General features: G+C 36.8%; 1 protein-coding gene across 2 annotated transcripts in view; it reads right to left on the bottom strand.

Moving 5' to 3' along the window:
- Nucleotides 1–2,144: 2,144 nt before the first annotated feature.
- asph (aspartate beta-hydroxylase) overlaps nt 2,145–26,200 on the bottom strand; it is a 175,919-nt gene continuing 151,863 nt past the window's right edge. Inside the window, exons 21-23 of one of the 2 annotated variants that reach the window (XM_069921404.1) lie at nt 25,460–25,501; nt 4,641–4,679; nt 2,145–2,195 (exon numbers count right to left, since the gene is read on the bottom strand). In XM_069921404.1, the coding sequence (XP_069777505.1) occupies nt 2,164–2,195; nt 4,641–4,679; nt 25,460–25,501 (113 nt within the window). In that variant the 3' untranslated portion in view covers nt 2,145–2,163. Of the gene's footprint in view, nt 2,196–4,640; nt 4,680–5,998; nt 7,288–25,459; nt 25,502–26,200 lie in introns of those variants that run through there. The other variant, XM_069921405.1, reaches the window with a different exon arrangement.

Below are 26,200 nucleotides of genomic sequence, written 5' to 3'. Positions count from 1 at the left end.
CAAGGTGAGACCCTTTTGGGTGGAACTGGGCCAATCCTTGCAAATTCCCACAGGTCCCAGAGCTGTTTTTGTTGAGAAATATAATGGACATAAGGCTTACAATAAAGCTGTCCAAATTTCAAATTCAATTTGTCATGATCGCATTGGCAATAGCCAGGAAGGACATAGCAGATGCCTGGAGGTCTGACTCCTACCTGAGCATTGAACGCTGGAACACACAAATGAAAGCTGTATTCCCCTGGAGAAAATTACCTACAACCTAAGGAAACAATACAGTTTTTGAAAGTTTGGCAGCCTTACTTAAAACAGGGGCACAATTGTAGTGTGGACCACCGTGCCTCGCCACCCTACCCTACCCTCCTTATCCACCCCTCAATTGGCGGGGGAGCAGAGGAGGCCTATCCTATTCTAACCAAGAAAAGCCACAGATAAAAGAAGGCAGACTATGCGCTGACCGCCGTGATGTGACAGACGCATAATTCCCCAAATATAAGTTTCATACCTTTGCTGTGAGTGTTTTAGTTATTGTGTGTAAGTATAATTAGTATGGTGTTAAGTGTTCAATGTCGGGGGCGGGGGGGGGGGGGGGAGAGAGGGGATGAAAAGAACTTAAACTCCATGAAAAGATTGTATGGAATTAACAAGTATTAATGTAAATAATGTTGATATTGTCGATGGCGATATTAATGATACTGACAATTGTTGGGAGTTTGAGTGGAAAAACTATAAATAAAATATTCAAAAAATCAGACTGCTGGAAAATGATGCTGAAGTGGTGATGGGGAACAAAGAAATGAATTGAACAGGTATTTTTCATCAGTGTTCACGGTACAGGAAATTCGAAAGTTGGGGGCAGAAGAGAGTGCAGTCACTATTACTAAGGAGAGGACATTTGGGAGGCTGAAGGTGGATTTGTCATTTAGATCAGATGGAGTGCACCCCAGGATTTTTAAATAGGTAGCTGAAAAGATTATAAACAGATTAGTAGTGATCTTTCGAGTATCGCTAGAGTTGTGAATGGTTCCAGAGAACTGTAAAATTGTAAATGCCACTCTGGTCATTAAGAAGTGAAAGGCAAAAGATATGAAATTATAAAATGGTTAGCTCAACTTCAGTGGTTGGCAAGATTCTAGAATCCAGTATTAAGGATGACATTTCAGGGTACTTGAAAGTACAAGATACAATAAGCTGTAATCAGAATATTTTCCTTCAGGGAAGATTTTCCCTGACAAATCTGATGGAGTTCTTTGAGGAAGTAACAAGCAGGACAAAGAAGTCAGTGGACATTGCTTAGTTGGATTTTCAGAAGGTGCCACACAAGGCTGCGAAGCAAAATAGGAACCTATGGTATTATGGGAAAGGTACTAACATGAATGGAAACGTGGCTGTCTAGAGAAGGTAAAGTGCAGAAATAAAGAGGACTTTACCTGCCTTACTGTCAGAGACAGCACAGAGAATGGTGTTGGGTTTGCTACTTTTCACACGGTGTGTAAATGATTTAGCAATTCTCATATGCCACTACCACCCCACCACATTTAAGTAAAAGCTTGGTTTTCTTTTCATCTTGCATAAACATAAATACTTTTGATTTTTTTTTAAATGTAGTTGGTAGAAGTACAGAAGAAACCAAAATTTGACTGCTTCACATAGAAGGGGCCATAGGCTTTAGTGCCCAAAAAAAGGTTGAGAATGGATGATATTTTGTGACTTTGTTACCGAGTTGGTGAAGGGACGATTAATGTTAAGGAAGTAGGAAGTCTGTAGAGGGACCTGGATATTTTTTTTAGAAACTGTATCCTTGGACACCTCTCTCAGGCACTGCAGTCACAGAAGGCAGCAGCACTAGTTTATTTGAACCACCCTGCTATAAATTACAACATCAGATGCAGCAGTTATTACAGCCACTTAGCTTCCATTCCATGCTGCAAAAATCCACAGTACAAAGACAGAACAAACTTAGGAGCAAAGGCAGTAGTATGCAATTCAGAGGACAGTACCCTACATTTTTGCATCTCCCAGCACTTTGCCCATATACCTGATGTGTAATTATATTTAAATAAGACAATAACAGCAAGTACTACATGCATTCTGATCTTTAAAAATTCAGAGGTATGAAAAAATTACCTTTCATCTCTTGCTAATCCAGTTCCATCAATCACTGCCTCAAAGATATTCAAACACTTTACATCCGTCGTCTTTTGAGGAAGAGAGTTCCAAAGATCAGAAAAATAACTTGCCATATCCCTTTTTTTAAACAGTGCCTCTCAGTTCTACATTTTCCCATATTTATGAATTTTTAGGACAGTTTTGGATGGGGAAGGAGGTGAAGTTTGCACAAATAATTCGAGAGCTTGGAAACAAAATGAGTGAAGGAAATCGCAACCATTGGCAGAGTGAAAGAAATATATAATATCAAGAGGTCAGAAGGGAAGTGCAACGCTAAAGTGAACACAGAAAAAAAAAAGAACCCACATAGTCATTGATGTGTTTTTTAACACAAGGACTAGAAATTTAATTTGAGGTTTTCGAAAATTGCACGTTAATTTTGGCGACACAATCAAAATACGAGTTCTAAAATTTTGATGGAACTGATGTTGTTGAAGACAAAGGATTCAACATGTGTCTGGAGATAAAGCAGGTAACAGTCAAAAGATAACTTAAAAGGAAGAAGAATGTAACAGATGTGAAAATGGTGATTGATGATGCAGTGAATATGGATTTAAACCCCAGCTTAATAATAAAGTACGAATTGACATGGGAAATGGAGACAAAATCATCTGAAGATGTGAAGTTTGCAACAGGAACAATAGATAATAAGTACAGCCTTCACAAAATAATCTATGATTGAGGAGGCAGAAAAAGGTCATTAAGAAAATTATTATACAAAATGCATATGTGAAAGACTGAAATGGTTAAAGATTTAGTGTTGGGAAATCCAGGTAAGAGTGAACAGAAACTGTCACGAGGCAATTCTCCAATAAATTATTATGAATGCAACTTAACTATGCTTTTTCTGTAAAGGTGGGTCATGGAAAAGAATGGTTTGAACAACTGACAAACATTGTAGACAGCTTGACAAGAATGGAATGATATTGCACCATTGTCACAAGAATGTTTTAGGTATTAATGGCCATCTACAAATTTTCAGAATATCCTATTTTCATTACAGAAGTTTCATGCAATTACAATGCAATGAAACTGACAATTCAGAGATCTGATCAGTTCTCCAAACAATGATATATTAGGTATGCTTGTTGAAAAGCTGCATTTATAAATGCACATTACCTGGTGTACCTCATCTGCAAAGCAGTCATTCCTGTACTGTACTCACTTAACATCTATTGGTTTTCTAGATGAAAGTCATTGGAAGTATATGACCCTTGCAATCTCTCACATACATGCAATAAAGTAATGAAAACCCAACACTGATTTTCCCCTTTAAAAATAGTGATTATGCCATCTTATAGATTTAACCCAAATGGGCATCATCAGTTATATTTTAATTTATAGTGCCATCTAGTGTAAAAAGATTACAAGCATTGCATCTCACACAACTCCAAGGCACATACACATTTTTCCTTTCAATCACAAAAGAACGTTATAAAACTGAGACAGTCGTTAAATAAACTAATAATGCAAGCGCTCACGTATATACAAAAAAAAACAATTGCAGAACAGGTATCTGAAACCACAAATATTTCCACACTGACATTTAAAGCAATCACTTAATATTTACATGTTTGTAGAATTTGCAACAGGGAAACAGGCCAATCGCTGCTGCCATCATCTTACATGCAATAAATGTAAATAGTTTAATTTATTTTTTACACAACCCATTTCTACATGCTTTTATCCACCTTTACAATTTAAATAAACAGCAATACATTGTCTATCTAAGGTAATAATCCCAGAAACAAGTTCAAATTCCATGTAAAGAGTCTCATTTCCTTTTTATCAAAATCTCTTGGATTTATCTTCATACTTATGGGCTCCTATACTAGTCATGGATCTGCCAGCTTCTTGCAACATATCATTACCCAAAATTGCCTTGTAATGTGGTCTTCCTGAACTGCTTGAGATCCACATCATGAAAAATATTTTATTGTGAGTCAGTTGAAATGAAGTAAGGCAGATCTGCTATTTTTTTGTTTTCAATAATTATATGGCTATACATTAAGCAGCTAAAATAAGCATTTTATGATGCTAGATGAGAAGAATTTTCCAAAATGCATTTTAGGTGACATTACATAGCATAACTATTTTCAGCTGACGTGCAACCTGAACTCATTTTAACTTCATTAATATATTGCATCGCTACAACTTTAAGAGAAAGTCTGCATGGAATTGTCAAATTAAAAGCCTCTATGATCAAATGCAGAGGAACAAGGAGAAAGCCTATTGTATAAAAGTATGACTGAACCTTAGTTCATTTTGTTTCCTACCGATGTTCAAATTTACCTAGTTAAAATGTATTGAACTGCTACTTGCCCATTCTATCAAATTTAAATAGTCAAACAGTGCTGGGATTGAAACTTTAGGCCAACTACAAGAAGAGGCACATTTTCAATATATTAAGCAATATACAAAAATTAATCTATTCAGTTGTTTTGCCTGAAAGAAATACATAACATGTAGCTTACCTTTCTCTTCCTTCTTCCCTTCTGTGACAGATGTTTCATCTGGAAGATTACAAAAATTATTTAATTAAAGGAAATAGTTAAATTACTTCATTAATATAGATTGCTAGCCCATATCAATTTCATCCAACAAGCCCCTATTTACATTAATCTCATTTTATTCTCCCCATATTCCCACCCTCTCTAAACTCTACCATTCATCTACACACTAGGATAATTTACAGTGGACATGTGGCCTACCAACCTGCACACCTTTGGGATGTTGGAGGAAACCTGCTTGGTTACAGAGAGAATGTGGAAATTCCACAGACAGTATCAGAGGTAAAGATTGAACCCAGGTGGCTGAAGATGAGGCAGAACCTCGACTAGCTACTCCACTGTAATTAGAGAGCACTGAAATATTTACTAGTCATAGCCAATATGTGTCCTGAAGTCTGGGGTCCAGAAGTTAATGAATGCATTGCTTCCCTGCTATTCTTTCAAAAATAGTACCAACAGTTCTGAGCAGGAGTCTGAGCAGGATTTCCATCCACACAACACCCAAGTTATAATGGAACTGCATTATTGATGATTAGGGAAATACAAAACAGATAACAATGCAGACACTTGCAAGTTGCTTGAATAGATGATTCATTTAAAATTTTGAGTAATGATTGGATAAATATTTAATCATAATGACTGCAGCATGACAGCAAATCCAACAACACTTATTCAGCTACATTTGGTCTTTCTGTACAAGGTTTACCTGTTTGACAAAGTTTTAAAAATCAACTTCCTGAAAACCTTTAAAAGATAATTATCAACACTCTATATAAATAATTTTGGATGCAAGATATTCTGGAAATTTGATTAAAGATTTCAACTTCAGTAAGTATGAGGATCACAAACCTTTTTGTTTTGCTGTGCACCACTTCCGGGACGCATTTGCTTTCCTGCACCCTCCTTCTTTCATATTTAAAGTACATAATATCTTCTTAATTTACACCTTAATCACTCTCAACCATTCCAATAATGTGAAATACTAGGCTTGTATCCTTTTCTGTGTGAGGGCTACAGGCAGCAATAAATCTAAACTCTGTTCCTAATTGCAGCAACAAAAAAAGAAAACTGCTAGAAGGCCTCAAGAGTTCAAGCAGCATCTGTTGAGGCAAAGGGGTAGGTGATGATGGGTTGAGATCGAGATCCAAAACATTGACCTCCACAGATGCCGCTTAGCTGCTGAGTTCTTCAAGATTCCAACATTTATACCACGAGTTTCTATTTTTTTTTTCTCCACAAACAATTAAACATTAAAATATGTATTCTATTAAAGTCAGAATAACTATATTCACTGTAATTACAAAAGAAACCAACTCAAGTAAGGAATTCCAGAACATTTTATTGTTGAAAAGTGACATATTCAAAGAAACATTACAATGAATAGATTTCCATCTATACTTTATTCAACAGATTAAAGTTACATCAATTACAAATGCAAAGTTTTTTTTAATGTTGGCATAATTTTGGCAAACACATTAGAACTGCTGGCTTAAAGTCAGTTAGTGTAAACTTTTGACTATCAAGTCATTTGTAAGAGAACCAACATTCTTGGTCAAAATGAAAATACATTAAGACATTAATGGCAACAACTTTTGCTAATGACGTAGATTAGCAATGTTTTGCCTTTTTTTTAAACTAACCCACCTACTTAACAAAGTTCAAATATTGTGGCTTCTAAAATTTATTCGCATTTTCTTTAATAAAAACAAGTACCATACACTATTAAGTATTCTCCATTTTCAACTTCAAGGCTATTTAAATAGCGTAGACAGAAATGATAACAAATCACAGCCAGTGAGTTTTTATTGCTAAACCTGACCAATAATTGTGTTGTGTAGTGTTTAATTTAGTTAAAAAAAAGTCTACATCCTACTAAAAAGTGTAACAGTTGGAATCTCCCTGCCATTTACAACCACTTTATACAAATTAAATATGCTTCACAGTGAGGTTCTACAAGAATTGTTTTTGTCTTTCCATTTAATAGGTGTAGGTAACACTCATACAGTGGATGTAGATAGCACCCAAATTAAATGTTCACTCAAACAAAGAACTTATTCAATAATTTCCACCCTAAATTAAAACCTCTTAAATTGTTGCATTTTTTTTGAAATAGATATATTTTTTAAATTTATTGCAAATACCAGTACTCATTGCCGTCCACTCAAATAGTTTATTAAAATAATTCACATTTATAAATTGATCTTTCATTTTAATGCATATATTATCTTTGTGTAATTACACATCAGTACAAGAGCAGACTTTGCTTGAGACCAGAAAGACTGGTAACAATTCTCACTGAATATCTCCCACTCCCATCATATGATTGAGTTGATATAGCCAGAATCTTTGTCCTACAGAATTTATAAAAGCACAGTACTAAAAAAAGTTCATTAAAAAACACACATATATATATATATATATATAAAAACTTTTAAAATACGATGTAATGATTGAAAAAAAAATCCACAGTTCCTTAATCTGTTCCATCACATTATCTTCCATCACAGAGATCTCACACTAATGGCTATTTTAAGAACAAAAATAAATTTAAATGGAATGTAGAGTGGCCTGGTCCAAATGATTTTTGAAGTCTTTGTGATGAGTTAAAGATCTGCAAAACAACACAAATTTTTAATTAAAAGTCCTGACAATCAAGAGTAGAATTGGCTGATAATTATAATTCATTTGTACCTTAAGTTAATTCTTCATTTTGTCCTGAATTCTGCAAAATGCTTTGTAGTTTTACATTCTCAATGATCAATTTGTCTTGCACTTGCTTTACATTGTATTATATACAAATTTAAAAAGAACACCTGAAGCATCAAGAGTACTGGACACGTTTTCAGATAATTATTTTACAATGCCACATCTTCATGTATCAATCTGTATTTAAGTTACTGTGTGATTGTTCCCTTCAACTAAATTGAAAATCCACATGAACTCTGCTCAGTGCTACTTCACAGAGTAGCAATTCATTATAGAGGACTTGATGTCTTGAGTGCAAACACTTTAAAAGAGATTTCCACTCAAGCTACAAGCAGCTGTGCATGGAAACTGGTATTCAGCAATGAAACAATAATCTTGTCCCTGCAAGGCTTTGCATAATGTCTACCTCAAGCTCAGCAATCACGGTTGTGCAGCTTGTTATCTTATAGAAGGGTCAAAGCTGGGGAGAGCTCTGCAGCCAAGGAAAGAGGGGGAGACAGCAATTTGCATTACACCAAATGGGAGATGAAAGAGACGAGGGGATCCAGCCTGTTAAGAAAACGAAGCAGTCATTGTGTTCACTATGCCAACAAGGATGCAGCTGAGCCTTGCATGTGCTGAGTGACCATACTGCACCATGTCTTATCCCTTTCAAGCAGTCACAGGCAGTCTTCACAGGCAGTCACTGCACATTGCTTCTTTGGTAGCCTATTCCACACCTGACTAAATGACAATGAAACAGCCACTTGCTGAGATCATGCATGATCTCTTACCTCAGCACTGTATTCCTGAACCTATACTAGATCCTTTCTTACCTCAGCACTGTATTCTGAACCTATACTAGATCCTTTCTTACCTCAGCACTGTATTCCTGAACCTCTACTAGATCCTTTCTTACCTCAGCACTGTATTCCTAAACCTCTACTAGATCCTTTCTTACCTCAGCACTGTATTCCTGAACCTCTACTAGATCCTTTCTTACCTCAGCACTGTATTCCTGAACCTCTACTAGATCCTTTCTTACCTCAGCACTGTATTCCTGAACCTCTACTAGATCCTTTCTTACCTCAGCACTGTATTCCTGAACCTATACTAAATCCTTTCTTACCTCAGCACTGTATTCCTGAACCTATACTAGATCCTTTCTTACCTCAGCACTGTATTCCTGAACCTCTACTAGATCCTTTCTTACCTCAGCACTGTATTCCTGAACCTCTACTAGATCCTTTGATTCTCTTCATGTAATTTACTATCTTTACTATTTTTAAGATACTTGCAAATATGAAAAGACCCAAAGTCTTTTATTTAATTAACCACTCCCCTACATTAATGATGACTGGTACTGGTGCACATGAAAATTTCTAAGAGATTTCAAGCTAAAGAGATCATTTAAAACACAAATTTAACAGACACACACTGGACACTGCAGATGCTGGAACATGAAGTTAAACAGAATCTGAAAAAGAAAATCAGCATCTGAAAGACCATCAGTTGGAGAAATTTTTGGGTGTGACTTTAAAATACCTACTATGTCCACGTTTCCATTTTATTTAAACACAGTAAGAGTGTGATGATCTCAACTTCACCAATACATAGGAGAAAAAGGATTGGCTACTCTCTGTGCGGTCTATGCTCATAGTTTATCGAATCAATCTTTGAATACATCTGAAACACATTTTTTAAACGAGCTCATGTTTTAATTCCCGGAACTACATGATTAAATGCAATGGATAAGTAAATCTGCCACTTGCTCTCCTTCGTCTTGTTTAATATTCCCTAATCAAATATCCATCCACTACCTTTTTAACATTTGATCATAAAATTGTCTTATGCTCATAAAACTATATCTAAACTTTCAATGGTGTTTAAAATGAGCGATTTAAAGTGACATAAATAGTACCACAGTTATCATGATTTTTAATAGCTGACCACTGTTCAATAGGTAAAATTTAACTGATCAATGATTAATACAAGCCAATTGCCTATTTGCAAGGAAAATACAAACTCTTACACCTTGCAAACATTCACGGATGTGTAGTGCAAAGTGTGCTGTTTGGCTACATCAAAGCACCAATACCTCTGAGCTTACAAAAGATAGTGGACACAGCCCAGTACATCACCAGCAAAACTCTCCTCACCATCCAGAAGATCTACATGGAACGATGCCGACGGAGAGCAGCAGCAATCATTAAGGATCCCTATCACTCAGACATCTCTGTTCTCACTTCTGCTTCAGGAAAGTATAGGTGCCACAAGACTGGCACCACCAGGTTCATGAACAGCTGCTACCATTCCACCATTGGACTCTTAATCACAGGCTTAGAGACTCAATACCATCAGAAAATCATGATATTCTACCTAATGGCGATTACAGTAAAGATATGATTGAATACAGAATGACAGTTCATTTACTTGGAGCAACTTCGTCATTGAGTTGTGCAAATTTTGTTCTCAGGAAATGTGCTGAAGATAATGAAGAGCAATTTAATTCTCCAGCTATAAACATCATCAGAAATAATTTCTATCTTAATGGAGGTAGAAGACTTAAAAAAGAAATTGGAGGAATCTAATAAAAAAACTAAAGAGACACAAGAACTACTAGCTCAAAAAATAGATACAATGGAAAATTATAACAGAAGAAATAACATAAAGATAGTGGGCCTTAAGGAAGATGAAGAAGGCAAGAATATGAGGGAGTTTATAAAAAAATGGATCCCTAAGACCCTAGGATGTCCAGAACTACAGCAAGAAATGGAAATAGAAAGGGCACATAGAGTATTGGCCTCTAAACCACAACCACAACAAAAACCAAGATCTATTGTAGTAAAATTCCTAAGATATACTACAAGAGAAAAGGTACTGGAGAAGACAATGGAAAAAGTAAGAGAGGGCAACAAACCACTGGAGTATAAAGGGCAAAAAATCTTCATTTATCCAGATATAAGTTTTGAACTCCTAAAGAAGAGAAAAGAGTTCAATACAGCAAAGGTGATTTTATGGAAGAAAGGGTATAAATTTAATAAAGCATCCAGCGGTATTGAAAATATTTATTCCAGGACAACAAAACAGACTATTCTCGGATCCAGAAGAAGCACGAAAATTTGCAGAACAATTACAAAAATAGACTGAGGGAGGAAGACGGGTAATGAGAGTAAAAATGAACACGATTGATATGTATGTGGGTAAAGACAAAAATAGACTGAGGGATGAAGACGGGTAATGAGAGTAAAAATGATCACGATTGATATGTATGCGGGTAAAGAGGTATAAGAGTGAATAGAGACAATGTGCATACGTGAATGTATCTGTACTTAGAGGAAAATATAGATAGTATAGACAAGAATTAATAAGGGAAGGTAATGGAATAGAGAGAATAAGGAGGGAATTAAAAGAGTGACCTTTGTGACATATGAAAAGTGAAATCTTTTCTGGGGGGGGCTGGGTGGGGGGAAATAGCGGTCACTGCAAAATCAGTTGACGCTTGCAAGTGGATTCGCAAATCCAAATGGAGAGGGGAGATGTGGTTGTCCGACAAGGGATAAAGGACAACTCAGGAGGGGAAGGGGAGATTGGGGATAAAGAAGATAGAAATAGGAGAATAAGGAAAATGTTGTAGGAATGTTGTCTTATAAAGAGTTGAAAATAAGAAAACAGAAATGGAAAAGGAGGAAAGGTAATGATGGAAAAACGGAAAGAGAAGATAAACAAAATATAAAAGGGCTACGCTGAACTATATGACTTTAAATATTAATGGAATACATAACCAAATTAAAAGGAAGAAACTACTAAATTTAAATGAATAAATGTATTCCATTAGAAAAAAATAACATATAGGTTAAGAAATAATATTGAAATATTCGAACAAGTATGGGAGCCTTACATTAAATACAATAGCGAAAACCTACCAGGGACAAACATTACCTAAGTTGATGGAAGGAGAAGGAAAGAAAAGAATGGACTCAGTAGAATTTCTGGTGTATTTTTGTTGAATGACAACATTGTCTGACTGGCTTAATGTAACCTAGATTGTATACCTAAAATGGATGAGAGGGGGGGTGGGGGTGTGGCTTGGGAGGAGGGATGGGGGGGAGAAAAAGTCACTGTATATGTGTGAAAAAGAAATAGTGTATATCATGGCTAATGTGATTTATGGTGTGAAAAATAAAAAATTAAAAAAAAAAAAAATTTCTATGTTGATTGTCTTACTTCAGTGTTTTCAGAAAAGGAAGCAATAGATCTTTATCACAAGTTAAAAGTGATCTGTAATAAAGGAGGTTTATTGCTTTCGAAATGGATTAGCAACAGTCGAGATATGTGTTGGCTGTTATTCCTGAGTCAAAAAGAGCAAAGGAAATAAAACATCTTGACTTGGATTGTGACGTTCTACCTGTCAAAAGAATTCTGGGAGTGCAATGGTATGTTCAATCTGATGTTTTCAGGGGGGCCGTGGAGGTGTTGGCGGAGGGAGAAGATGTGGAAAAACACCTCCCCCGGCAGAACTATTAAAAAACCGACTTTTAAAATTTTTATAACTTTTTTAGAAAATATTGGATATATAGTTGATATATTCTGGAAAACAATTATGAGGAAAACAAAAGGACAAACAGTAAAAAAAAGCGACTTCTAAACAGTTATCAAGTACAGAAGAACTTGGGCCTACCTTTGAAATGGAATAATATTAAGATTGTTGGTCTTCTGGAAGATTTTGAGGATCCGGACCCAGTTCAATTTTTGCAGAAGTGGATTCCTGAAGTTTTGGGGAAAGAATATTTTCTGATGGTCTGGAATTGGATAGAGCTCATAGAGTGATAAGAAGGAAACCTCTTGCACGCTCTATCCTGATTAGATGTTTACACTATCAAGATGGAGAACTGATTTTTAGAGTTGCAGTTCAAAATGCGAGAAGTAATCAAGGCCCCCGGTAGTTAAAAATAAAAGAGTTTTCTTTTACGCTGATTTGAGTCAAGTTGTTATGAAACGACAAAGAATTTAATTCTACTAAAGCTGTTTTGTGGAATAAAGGAAAGAAATTTGCTTTTCGGCATCCTGCTGTCCATAAAGTTTTTTTATGGAGACTTTCAATCTCAGTTCTTTAGTGATGATGCTGAAGCTCTCACATTTGATAATTCTTTACAGATAATAAACAGATTAAAAGTCAGGAAAGTTTTTTTCAACAGCCTGCACCAGTCCAGAAGAAGAAGAATGGAGTGTGAGAGAAGAAATTTCAGCAGTTGGTTGAAATTGATATCAATGATGATCAAGTTAATAGAGTTCTGGAGGAAGCTCATCATACTTGAAATGACTTGCTGATTATTAATTTTTTGTTCTGTTCGGGGCTGGGGGATGGTTTGACTACTGACCCTTCCGAAGTTGTTGGCCACTTTGTGGCACTGGTCACTCATGCACATTTGAGGGAGGTAATACTCTAGTATAAGATTGGATGAATTGGATTGAGAGCCTTAAAATGTTATAAAGTCAACAGATGTTTTAAACCAACAGACTCTGGAATTGCCACATTTGCTCAGTTACACCATTTTGCTGATACAAGCAAAGGTGGCTTTGGTACTGTCAGTTATTTAGTACTGCGAAATAACCAAGAGTGAATACATTGTGGATTTGTAATGGGAAAAGCCAGAGTGGCTCCATTGAACCCAGTCACCATACCTCGAATGACTGCCACTACTATGGTGAGGAAAATGGGAGACCATGTAAAAAAGAGAATTACAAATGGAATTAGCAGATTCTGTGTTTTGTACTGTTAGTACATCAGTGCTCGCACCAACCCTCTTTTCAATCTTCTTCAGCATGATGCTGAACCAAGCCATGAAAGACCCCAACAATGAAGACGCTGTTTACATCCGGTACCGCACGGATGGCAGTCTCTTCAATCTGAGGCGCCTGCAAGCTCACACCAAGACACAAGAGAAACTTGTCCGTGAACTACTCTTTGCAGATGATGCCGCTTTAGTTGCCCATTCAGAGCCAGCTCTTCAGCGCTTGACGTCCTGCATTGCGGAAACTGCCAAAATGTTTGGCCTGGAAGTCAGCCTGAAGAAAACTGAGGTCCTCCATCAGCCAGCTCCCCACCATGACTACCAGCCCCCCCACATCTCCATCGGGCACACAAAACTCAAAACGGTCAACCAGTTTACCTATCTCGGCTGCAACATTTCATCAGATGCAAGGATCGACAATGAGATAGACAACAGACTCGCCAAGGCAAATAGCGCCTTTGGAAGACTACACAAAAGAGTCTGGAAAAACAACCAACTGAAAAACCTCACAAAGATAAGCGTATACAGAGCCGTTGTCATACCCACACTCCTGTTCGGCTCCGAATCATGGGTCCTCTACCGGCACCACCTACGGCTCCTAGAACGCTTCCACCAGCGTTGTCTCCGCTCCATCCTCAACATCCATTGGAGCGCTTACACCCCTAACGTCGAAGTACTCGAGATGGCAGAGGTCGACAGCATCGAGTCCACGCTGCTGAAGATCCAGCTGCGCTGGATGGGTCACGTCTCCAGAATGGAGGACCATCGCCTTCCCAAGATCGTGTTATATGGCGAGCTCTCCACTGGCCACCGTGACAGAGGTGCACCAAAGAAAAGGTACAAGGACTGCCTAAAGAAATCTCTTGGTGCCTGCCACATTGACCACCGCCAGTGGGCTGATAACGCCTCAAACCGTGCATCTTGGCGCCTCACAGTTTGGCGGGCAGCAACCTCCTTTGAAGAAGACCGCAGAGCCCACCTCACTGACAAAAGGCAAAGGAGGAAAAACCCAACACCCAACCCCAACCAACCAATTTTCCCCTGCAACCGCTGCAACCGTGTCTGCCTGTCCCGCATCGGACTTGTCAGCCACAAACGAGCCTGCAGCTGACGTGGACTTTTTACCCCCTCCATAAATCTTCGTCCGCGAAGCCAAGCCAAAGAAGACATCAGTGCTTAAATCTTTCTTTTTTCTTTGGCTTGGCTTCGTGGACGAAGATTTATGGAAGGGGTAAAAAGTCCACGTCAGCTGCAGGCTCGTTTGTGGCTGACAAGTCCGATGCGGGACAGGCAGACACGGTTGCAGCGGTTGCAGGGGAGAATTGGTTGGTTGGGGTTGGGTGTTGGGTTTTTCCTCCTTTGCCTTTTGTCAGTGAGGTGGGCTCTACATCAGTGCTTAAATACATTAATAACAAAACCATGAGGTTTCGTACCTTTGTGACTAACAGAATTAATGAGATCAAAAAGGTTTCACATGCTAATCAATAGAGATATGTTAAAACAGTGGATAATCCAGTTGACATGGCTTCACAAGAATCAAAAGTTCAATCGTTTCTGAAAAGAGGCAACACTTGGGTGTTCGGCCCTCAATTTCTTTTACAATCTCAAGAAGAATGGCCTCAAGATCCAGAAGAGTTAAAAGAAGTTTCAATGGAGGATCCAGAAATCCAAAACACTAATGTGAATACTATTCAAATATCTACTGAGAAATATCCAATTATTAAATTAATTTGCTATCATTCTTCATGGTTTAGTTTGAAAAAAGCAGTAGTATGGATTCCTACATTAAAATCTATGTTTTTACATCATATCAAGAAAGAGGATCCGAAGACTCAAAAAAACTGTTACCTGATAGTTGATGAGTAGGTGAATGCTGATTAGAGATAATTTGTTTTTTGTCAGAGAAAGGCATTTGAAAATGAGATATCAAAATTGAAGAAGAATCTGAATGTTACAAAGGCAAGTCGTGTTTACAAGCTAAAACCTATTCTGGCAAATTATTGAGAGTAGGAGGAAGAATGGAAAAAGCAATAATACCAGAAAAAGAGAAACATCCAATTATATTAGCTAAAGAATTTCATATTTCTGATTTGATTGTTTGACACATAGATGAGAAAACAGGTCATGGTGGTTATAATTACGTATTATCAGAATTGCGCCAGAAATATTGGATACTCGGTGCTTCAACATTGATCAAAACAATTATATCAAAATGTGTTGTCGACATGCAAATGCCAAACTAGAACAACAACAAGTAGTGGTTTTTCCACAAGACAGTTTTGCCTGATGAACCTCCATTTTCATACATGGGAGTTGATTATTTTGGTCCGTTGCAAATAAAATGAGGAAGAGTGTTGAAAAACAATTCAGAGCTACTTTTACTTGTTTGACTACAAGAGCAATTCATATTGAAGTAGCGTCATCGCTTGATACAGATTCTTTTATCAATGTTTTTCTACGTTTCATCACCAGACGTGGTCAAATTAAGGAATTACACTCTGATAAAGGATCCAACTTTACAGGAGCTCAATTAGAGTTACGAAAGGAAATTCAAAATTGAAATCAACATCAAATTTATGATTTATTGCTTCAAAAGGAAATTAGTTGAATATTTAACCCACCCACAGGATCACATCACAGTGGTGTGTGGGAAAGAATGATTAGATCAATCAAGAAAATTCTTAATTCCATTTTGAATAATCAAATACTGAACAATGATAATCTTCAGACAGTATTGTGTGAGACTGAAGCTATTTTAAATAGTCAACCAATAACTAAAGTTTCTATCGATTTAAATTGCACTGAGGCACTTACACCAAATCATCTCTTACTTCTTAAATCTAAACCTTAAATGCTTCCGGGCCAATTTCAGAAATATGCAGATGGAGACAAGTGCAGTCTATTGCGGATTTATTTTGGAAAAGATGGGTAAAAGAATATCTTTCATTATTACAAGAAAGACAGAAATGGTCTAAAGCTAAATGCAATTTTGTACATGGAGATATTTTAATTATCATGGACAATTCTGCACCAAGAAATTCTTGGTTGCTGGGAGGAACAGTGGATACAATTCCGGACAAGAAAGGTTTTGTTTGAAAAGTGCGGATTAAAACCAAGACTGATTACTTAAATCGATCAAGTGTGGATTAAAACCAAGACTGATTTCTTAAATTGACCAAATAGAAAGTTTTGATTTCTAATTTTATAATTACCATATTTACTTTTGTATCTGTAATAGTAATTATTACATATTAATCATGAATGTCTATAATATTAATTAGGGGCAGAATGTAAAAGTTTAAACCTTGTGTTTTTTTAAATTTTTGTTAATTTTGTGACTATCCCTTTAAGGATAAATTGTTTTTGTAGTGTTACTATAGTTACTATGACACCATATGTTGTAATATCTGGACGTATGGAGAGTTTGTGTTCTGTCTTCAAAGAACCATGGAAGAGGCGTAAGCATCGAAATACATTACTTTGAATTAGTCTTAATCATCTTATTAGTTTTAATCGTTTTATATCATTATGTCTTTAAATAAATCGAATGCTTTGTTAATTCATCGTTATCTTGAAGGGAAGTTATGGAATATGGTTATATCAACTAATTAAAGGCTACATAAAGCTGCAACTGCAAAGTTTAGTTTATTGGAGTGATAAGACTGTAATTCGGAAGACTGAACCTTACGCTTCTTTGAAGATTACATGTTTTGAAATTGGGAAATACAAGAGATTGGAAAGTGTTAGCTACTCCCCTTTTCACATTTATGCCAACTTCTATGTTTATTAATCTGTGGCATCAAAGGTCAAATTTTTCCACACTGGACTCAAGTATTACAGCAGGAATAGCTAGAGTAAGATAAGATTTAAAGAGAAACACTACAGTGTAAGCATTAAATTACCAAACATGCTACAGATGACTTTTACTTTACAGCTCTTGAGGTAACAGAAATTTGTCTTCACACCATTCACAAACCACTAAGCAAAAATTTGGGATACTGAATTTACATCTGGGAAAGAAGGCACTAAACACAATTTTATTTCAATTCTTGTTTCTTGATCTATGCACAAAGACGTGGCTTTGCATTATTAAGTTGAGATAAAGACTTTTTCTAGGACACAACACCCCTGTAAAGCAAGTACAGTATGCCCACATACATCATTATATTAGGATCACGTGGCAAAACAATTTGTCCAACTCTTAAATTACACATGGAAATCTACAGTTACAACTTAATGCCTTCTCAGAAGAAAAGCTTATTTAACCTTAAGTAACTATTACACACTTTGTTACAATGTAAACACGATTCCTCTGGCTTGCGACATATACACCTCCATATATCTGGCAAAATGTAAACATACCAGTGAGCTGTGAATTTGAATTTTACTGAACCTGACCATCAACCTGAACAAGAATGAAGTACTCCATCAGTCCATGCCAAACACCAACACCAAACCAAAAATCACTGCTGACGACACCCAGCTGACAAATGTAAATAGCTTCAAATACTTGGGGAGCATCATCTCAAGTGATGGCTCTTTGGACAAAGAAATTGACTGCACGATCAGCAAGGCCAGCCAGGCTCTGGGGAGGCTGTGTACCAGAGTGCTCAATAAACACAACACATCCTCCACAAAGCTGGAAGTCTACAGAGCTGAGGTCATCTCTTCTCTCCTATATGGTTGGACTCAGTAACAATGTCACTTCAAATAACTGGAGAAATTCCACATAGGCGCCATCTGTTCCATCCATGGCAAGACCATGTCTCCAACCTGGAGGTCTTGGGTCGTGTGAAGCATTGAGTTCCTGATCAGAGCCTAGATGCGGTGGGTGGGACACGTCATCAGAATGGACGGCCACCGTGTGCCTCTATAGTGAACTAAAGACCAGAAGGAGACCTCAAGATCACACGTAAGCACTATAAAGATGTTGTGAAAGAAACCCTACACTACTGTGGCATCCAGCCATGAGAACTAGAAGCTGGGGCTGCTGACAGATCCCGTTGGCGAGCCCTGTGCTATGAAGCTCACACCAGTTTAGAGGACAGACGCTTCCAAAAACTGATAGAAAACTGTGAACTGCATCACAAAGCATCAGCCATGGACATCCAGTGCCCCCATTTTGCTAGACTTTGCACTTCCAGACTGGGACTGCAAAGTCACCTTCATGTCCAAAGATGAACTGCACAACAACATGTCTTCTTCGAACCAAAGGACAACCAGTATATAATATATATCTGGCAAAATGCAGACATCCCAGTGATGCTATGAGTTTGAATTTTACTGAAGGAGCCAACTTTCCACAACTATGGAGAGATAGAACCAATACGGACTCCTTGAGCAATGTTGCTTCTTGGCCCATCCATCATTGCTCATTGGCTGACATATATTTAGTACTGGATAAGCAGACATGTCCCCCAATTAAATATTGAGACTGAAAACATTGTCTTTGGTTCCAAGCACAAGTTGTCTTCCTCAGCCACCAATTCAATCTCTCTCCATTGTACTATTCATTAATGAAGTCCTCGCAGATTTGCTATTGTATGAAGTCCTCGCAGATTTGCTAGTAGTCTTGACTGATAGATTTGTTATGCCACACCTTCTAATAAAAGATCCTTGACTTGATCATTTAATTTCATTTCTCTTATGTGTCTGGTTGTGTTTGTCTAGGATTTTCTGTTTTTATAATCAGATTTCCAGTATCTGCAGTATACCCATCACTAATCTACTGCTCAAAACCCTCATCTACATCTTAGCATCCATATAACCCAGTGGCTTGGTAAGAACCAGTAAGTAGGCAGAATTTTAGATTTCAGAGAAAAGAGCAAGGCCAGCAAGGAGTTTATTGGAAGCTGAAGATCATATTCTCATTGTCCAGAGCCTCAAGCTAGAAATTTAACTACACAAAAAAGGGAACCAAACAGACAACCACTACACTGAGCATACATTTTATTCCTAAAGTGAATTGCACTCTAATATACAATTCAACAGTAACAGGTAGATATTAACAGTTCATTATTTGCATCCCCAACATGTTGGACAGATTCAGAAGTTTCAATGCAGACAAATACAAGTCGAAAAAACTGTGATGTTATAAATTAATGTTGCAAAAAAACTGCTCATCTTTATTAAAGTTGAGTTATAAAGAATTACCACCATTAATAATGTAAAAATTGTCAATTTATTTCCTCCTCCCAAAGATTCAAATGTACAATCTTTAGGAACAAAAGTTTCTCCCAGAATGGGTCCTGTCTGTAGTTGTGGGAAGCTGTCTTTTTCAGTAAAATTCAACGAAAATCTCACAGAGCAAACCACTTTCTGCCTGTAAACAAGGGTATGGAACATGCAAGTAGGCTGATGAGCCATGCTAACCTGATAATAAACATGCAATTGTTATTGTCCCCCATTGGAGGTAAAGAAACTTTTTTTTTGCAGAGGGCACCAAGTTCTAGTTGCAGATAATTTTTTTTTGTTTATCACTTCTGATTGCCTTTCAGGAAGTGGCAAAGAGTAACTGTTTAGAACAGGCGCAGAACATTTAGTGATGTCTTTGCATAGTGGTGTCAGGTAGGAAGTTCTAGGATTTTTACAACTCAGGATGGCTATATGTTCAGATCCTGCAGATGTTGCTATTTCCCAGTCTCAGTTGCCTTTGACCTACCATATGGCAGAGGTAACAATGTTACTTAACTCTGGTGAACTGATGCAATACACCCTAAGAGATGCTAAATATGCTATTGTGTATCAAAGAGCGATATAATAGGAAAAAGTCAAAACACGTCATTTACAGTCCACACTCGAATGATTGGCAATGTTATAGCTGCATGCACTTCTTGAAGAAACAGAAGCAGGGAGGAATCCTGTTCCTTCATTCAACAAAAATCACAATTGATCCAATCTTTCACACATTCTATCCATACTCGACTTTTTGTAGTTCAGATATCAGTCAATCCCGGGGGAAGAAATTCTTCCTCTTCTGTCATGAAGAGACAATGTGCATATTTTGAAATTATGTTCCCCTGTTCACAATTCCTCATTGTTTCAGCATCCACCCTGACAACCCTCCTCGGAAAAGTATTTCCATAAGATCACCTCTTATTTTCTAAATTCCAATGTGCATGGTTCCATCCTGCGTATCCATTCACCTCAATAACAAGCCTGGTGAAAGTTCTCTGCACTGCAACTAAGATTTTTTTAAATATGGAGAACAAAGCTGGACATAACAGATTGTGTTTCATCAGCATGCAGTGAAGTTACTCCAAAACATCTCTACTTTTATACTCCATAACCCTTGCAATAAAGGCCAACACTTCATTAACTGTCTTGATTACTTGCTGCTCCTCTAAGTCAATCCTTTGAGTTTCATACATTAAGTCCCCATATTCCACACCACAATAATTTACAATTTCACTTCATGTAACTCACTTTTACATTTATCATTCTCAAATGAATAACCTTGCATTTTATTCCATCTCCCACCTTCATTCCCTTTCTCTTAATTCATCAAAATCCTTTTGCTTGATCTTGATTTCCATCTCATAACATGTTTACCTACTTGCCCTTGTATCATTAGTCTATCTGGGTAGAGTACTTTCAGCCTTTTCATCCTAGTCCACAATGTAGATTGCAATAAGGGTTTTATTTCTGAGATGTACACACTGTGCAGTAACCTGTGATGCCTCATGGGGTTGGGAAGGTGGGCCAATGAGTGGCAAATGTAATTTATCTCTGACAAGTATGAAGTGATACACTTTGGTAAGTGAAACCAGGGCAGGGTATGACTTGCATGGTAAATGGCAGAATCTAGAGAGTTTGTAGAACTAAGAGATCTAGGGGTACAGATGCCTATTTTTATGGAAGTGGCAACTCTGTTGGACACTGGTGAAAGAGGAATTTGATAATCTTGCCTGGATTGGGCAAGGTATTGAGCACAAAATCTGGGACCTTGTGATTCAAATATCCAAGGTACTGATGAGACCACAGTTGGGAGTACAGTGTGTGGTTCTCCAGGCTATAGGAAGGGTACGAGTTGGAAGGGTTGCAGAAGCTATTAACTAGGATGTGGCTGGGACTAGAGGGCCAGAGTTTTAGAGAGAGATTCAATAGGCTTTGTCTTTACTCCATAGAGTGTAGGCTGAGAGTGACCTAAAATAAATGTATTACATCAAGAGGGACATGGATAAAGTGGATGATTATACAATTGCTTGTTACATCCTCAAGGAACTCAAGCAAATTTTTGTTATCACAATTTAAATCACCTCAGCTAATGATGGATTCCAACATTTCTCCAATGTTAGGCTAAATGGCCTTGTTTTTGGTTTCATCCTTTCCTTAAACAGTGTTATAGTCATGATTTTCCAATTCTCCAGAATCCATGGAATTTTAGTAAATTGCAATTAACGCGTCCATTATGTACAATTGCAGGATATAGACGATCAGAATCAAGGAATTTGGCAACTTTTTGCCTCATTAACTTTTTTAGTACTTTTTCTTCATTTGTGGAGTTCCTCCCTCTTTAAAACCTTTGATTATTTGTCATTATTGGGATTACTTTCTGTGCTGCTGTTCATGAAGAGTGATTCCCAAATATTAATTCCAGAGATTCATCCACCAGGAGGCCAATATTTGATTCAACCTTTCATTTCCTTTTGTAAATTCATAAAAATTCTTATACACAGATATGCCATTATTTCCTTATTTTATTCCCCAGGTTGTTGAAAAAAAAAACCCAAATATTCTGGCCTGAAACACTGCCCTAATGTATACAACCACAACCAATCTCCTTTAACCTCAGTATGAGACTGGTCAGTAGACAGTTTTTGTGCATAATGGCCAACGTCTTGAACTTTTCTAGAGCTCCTAAATGCGACACGAGTTAAATGTTGCTTTAGTGACAGGTGTAGCCACTTTCACCCTAATTCTGGAAATCATCCTTTATTAGTTTACGATTGGATCAATCGTGTTAAAGAGGACTGAGAAATTCATAGAACCCAACTCAAGTATCAAAGTTTACAAATGCATTATTTATTGAAGACTCCTTTCGTCAAGTTGATGATCAAAAGTCAGCTAAGAAGAGTGAAGTATTGAAATTAATCTGGCCAGGATTTCGAGGACAGGACATATGATTTTGCTGCAAACACTGAAGTATTGAGCATCCACTGGAATAGCTTGATTAGAAGTGCAGCTAGACTTACAATACAAGTCTTCAGCACTATTGCCAGGATGCTGTAATGTCCCATAATGTATCCCATTTTCAAGTACTGTGTTCTACCCAGCTAGTTTTGTGGTATTACGTGGAAAGATTCACATTGGATGAGGATCAAGTTTTATGATTATGAGGTGTCAGACAATGGCAGAGGTAGATTATCCTCTTGCCACTTCTGGCAAATGCACAAGTCTCATCTTTTTCACTTAACTCACCATGGTTCCACTAATATTTTTGATCTGTATGCTCATGGAGCTTCTCCCTGCCTTTAGTTAATCATCCATTATCACTTATGACTGAATACAGCAACATGAATTGCATTCTTCAAATCCGTTAGTTGTGGTTTTGCTTGCTTCTTTTCTATTTCCTGCTACCATTTTTCTGCTGGTGTTACTTCACCACGACGATAACTCATTTCCAGGTTATGCCTGATGTAGCTCCAGACATCCTCTTCTACATTTCCTTTTGGACCAAGAGAGTCTTTGCCATGATGGTAATGAGAGAGCAAATTCCCAGCAATGAGGTTACAAGTAGTAAAATGCAGCTTGGGCCATTGTGCTTCACGTATAGCCAATTTAAGACTGAAAATAAATCTGAATCAAGCAAGCTGATAGCAGTTAACAAAATGATCGATGGCGCCCTCAATGATATAGATCTCTATACTAGACTTGGTTGCCAGTGCAAGCCATAATCCATTTCAGATTCCTTTGTCCACTTTCAGAGTTACCCACAGAAAAGGCAAGAGTGACTATCATTTGCTTGTTTCATCAGGCAAGCTGACTTTGAAAGCACAACTTGCATTAATGACAAATGAAAATAGTCAAATCAGGTCTTTGAACCCCTGTTAAATGCAGAGATCGTACGGTGCCCATTATGTGCCCGAAAATGCTTTGAACAAATCTGTAGTCTGTTTTTCTTATGCTCTATTGTTAAACATGAAAAATTGTGTTTCAATCTCATTTGATTATCATGTTTGACTGAAAATCAGTCTTTTCTGAACAAGAAAAGGAAGATGATTATGGTGTAGCATTTCAAGAGATTGTATTAGTATTTTTGATAAAGTTTTTAAAATGCATCACGTGAAAATATTTTAAAAATTAAGTGCATCATTGGTAAAAATCAACTGAAGGATTCATTAGATTTTAATTTAATAAACAAATATTGGGGACTGGCAGAAAATATTCAATGAAATAGTGGTGACCATACTGGAATTCAAAGAATAAAACACAAAAAAAACCACAGATTTGGTTAATTCAAGTATCCAACTGTATCTTAACTGCAGTTTATGAGTTTTATCATTAAGGATCAATACCATCATGCTATTTTGCTCTTCGACTGCTAATTTGACCACTCTTGATCAATTTGCATGAGACTCGTTACAAATATGCCTACATTATGTATATATAATGAAAAGAAAAAAAATGTTTAACTGCTTAAATGTAGGTCAAACTATTAACAACTAATGGGTGAAGTGGTTTCTTATGCCAAGTCAAGTAACTGCAATGGTTTTCCTGTTTGTCCTTAGTGGCTCATAGAATTTTCTTCCCCAAGATAAAATTTGGAATTTTCAAAGATTATGTGGTATTTCTGATTTTTATAAAGTTTATAAATATTAAATTTTCCTAACAGTGTGACATACCAAACATGTTAGTGGTACACCCATAACAAAAAATTTAAAGAATCATCAAGCTTAGAACTAATAAATAAATGGCTGCAAATGAATACCAAATGTTCACAACAGTATCAATTTGTTGGAATTATAACTCAATATTACATCAAAATTGTAGAACAACCTCAAGGTTACAAGAATTTCAACACCATCTGAGAGAAGGTTATATTGTTAATTATTCTAAAAGCCAGTTCAGACAAAAAGATTTAATCCATATTCTGATCACTTCAGTTTTACGATGGTATTTCATAAAAACCTCAAATGCCGGCAGTCACCAACCTTTTTAACTTTTTTTTTTTAAAAATGCACACGCAGTACCCCAAAATATAACCAGCAGTCTCTGTGCTGTGTTAGACAACAAAACATCAATGGAAAGAACAGAATTTACACTTCAAGTCAAAGACCTGAGACAGAGAAAACTTGACCAGTTTCAAGTTTCAGGGAGGATGGGTAAGGGATGGATAGGATAAAGGGAATGATCATCATTCTTTGTTCCATACATACCTTTCCCAGGTTCTCAACAACTTAAAACAACCTGCTTGCTTTTCCAGTTCTGATAAACTGTCTTAAATATTAACTCCTATTTGACATTTACACCAGCTGCCTGATTTTCTCGATGTTCTCAGAATTTTCTGTTCTTATTTCAGGTTTCAGCACTAATAGTTCTTCTGATTTGTAGGCGTCTAATACGAGTCCATATGAATTGGTAAAGGGACATGGCTTAACTGCTTTAAATTCATTAATAGCTTTCAGTACATCTTTAATTTTTCCATTAATCATCTGGGCTAATTCTACTGATTAGAGGCAATGGTTCTGAGGAAAACTGCACGTATTTTGAGATTTGGAACTTGTCACTGTCTTGAAGGCAGGTGCTAAAACACTAAGACCTACAGCCTGATATATTTTAATAAAAGGGTGCCATGTGTCTGGGATTGCCCTGTATTAGTTTGGTACAATTCAGTTCTTAGATCCTGCATCAATTGGGCTTGGGGTTGGACATTTATTTTAATGGAGACTCTGGACTAGCAGATATGGAGACTTCAATATTTTAAAACTAATCAAAATATATAAAAGCAGTTAGAAATTGCTTTATAACAGACTTTAGAATGTCTTGGACATTCAAGGCCAATTAAACACAGCTAGTATCCATAAAACAAAGTTAATTCAGAAAAACTAACTTTTTTGTTGGTTGCGCCCAAGGTTTGGAAATGAGGGGAAAAAAATGAAAGAAACCCAAATGTCAAACTAGGGGAAACAAATCAAATACTTTGCTTAATAGCAACATTAAACTCAAGATACACTTTGACAAATTTTTATTCGCTGCCCTAAATATTCGAGAAGTTTGAAGAGCTATAAAATTTATTTGAAAATTATAAGATTTTTTATGCTACTGTTAAGAAAAATGGCAAAATATGGAAAATGCAAATACCTGATGACTCTTCCTTTTGCTTATCTATGGGTGGTGAAAGCTCTGTTGGAAAGCAGATAACAAAGGCAGAAATTTAAAAATTTTTAAGTCAATTACTTTGTCAGTTCATTTTTTTTTAAAATGCCAGATTAATAGATGTTAAAAAAATATTCACTGCCCACGAAAAATATCCTAGTTCAGGAAAAGTAGCAGAAAGCTTTTAAGTTTCACCAAAAATGTATGAAATCTAGCTCGTTGCAAAGAGAGCTTCATCTATCATGGTATGTCAGGTTAACAAAAGAGCAACACATCAATTTGATGTTTACACTGGGATATATATCCCAAACCTTCCCCCTGCTCTTTTGTTTGGATGCCTACAACATTTTTCCATACCTTGATAAAGGGCTCATGCCCAAAACTTTGGTTATATATTTTTACCTTTGCTATGTAAAGGACACTGTTTGACCTGCTGAGTTTCTCGAGCATTGTGTGTTTTACTTCAACCACGGTGTCTACATATTTTCATGTTTTACTTCCAATTTAAAAGCAAGGTCATCTGAAAATCTAACGCCTGCATTGTAAATTGCACTTCAGTTCCAACCCGTTTTTACCCTTCTGCCTGCTTATCCTCAATGCCCCCTGGACTGGAATAATTTAAATTTTAAAAAGTAATTCATTCTTGTTTGATAATCTCTCTCTGGCTCTCTTTAACTTTTAAACTTCAACACTGATCCCTGCATTCCTCCAAATATGCATCTTGGA

This window comes from Narcine bancroftii, chromosome 2 (genome assembly GCF_036971445.1).
Source record: "Narcine bancroftii isolate sNarBan1 chromosome 2, sNarBan1.hap1, whole genome shotgun sequence".
NCBI classification, from domain to species: Eukaryota; Metazoa; Chordata; class Chondrichthyes; order Torpediniformes; family Narcinidae; genus Narcine; species Narcine bancroftii.
Note: the sequence above shows the minus strand (reverse complement) of the source record. Positions and strands in the feature narration are given on the sequence as shown.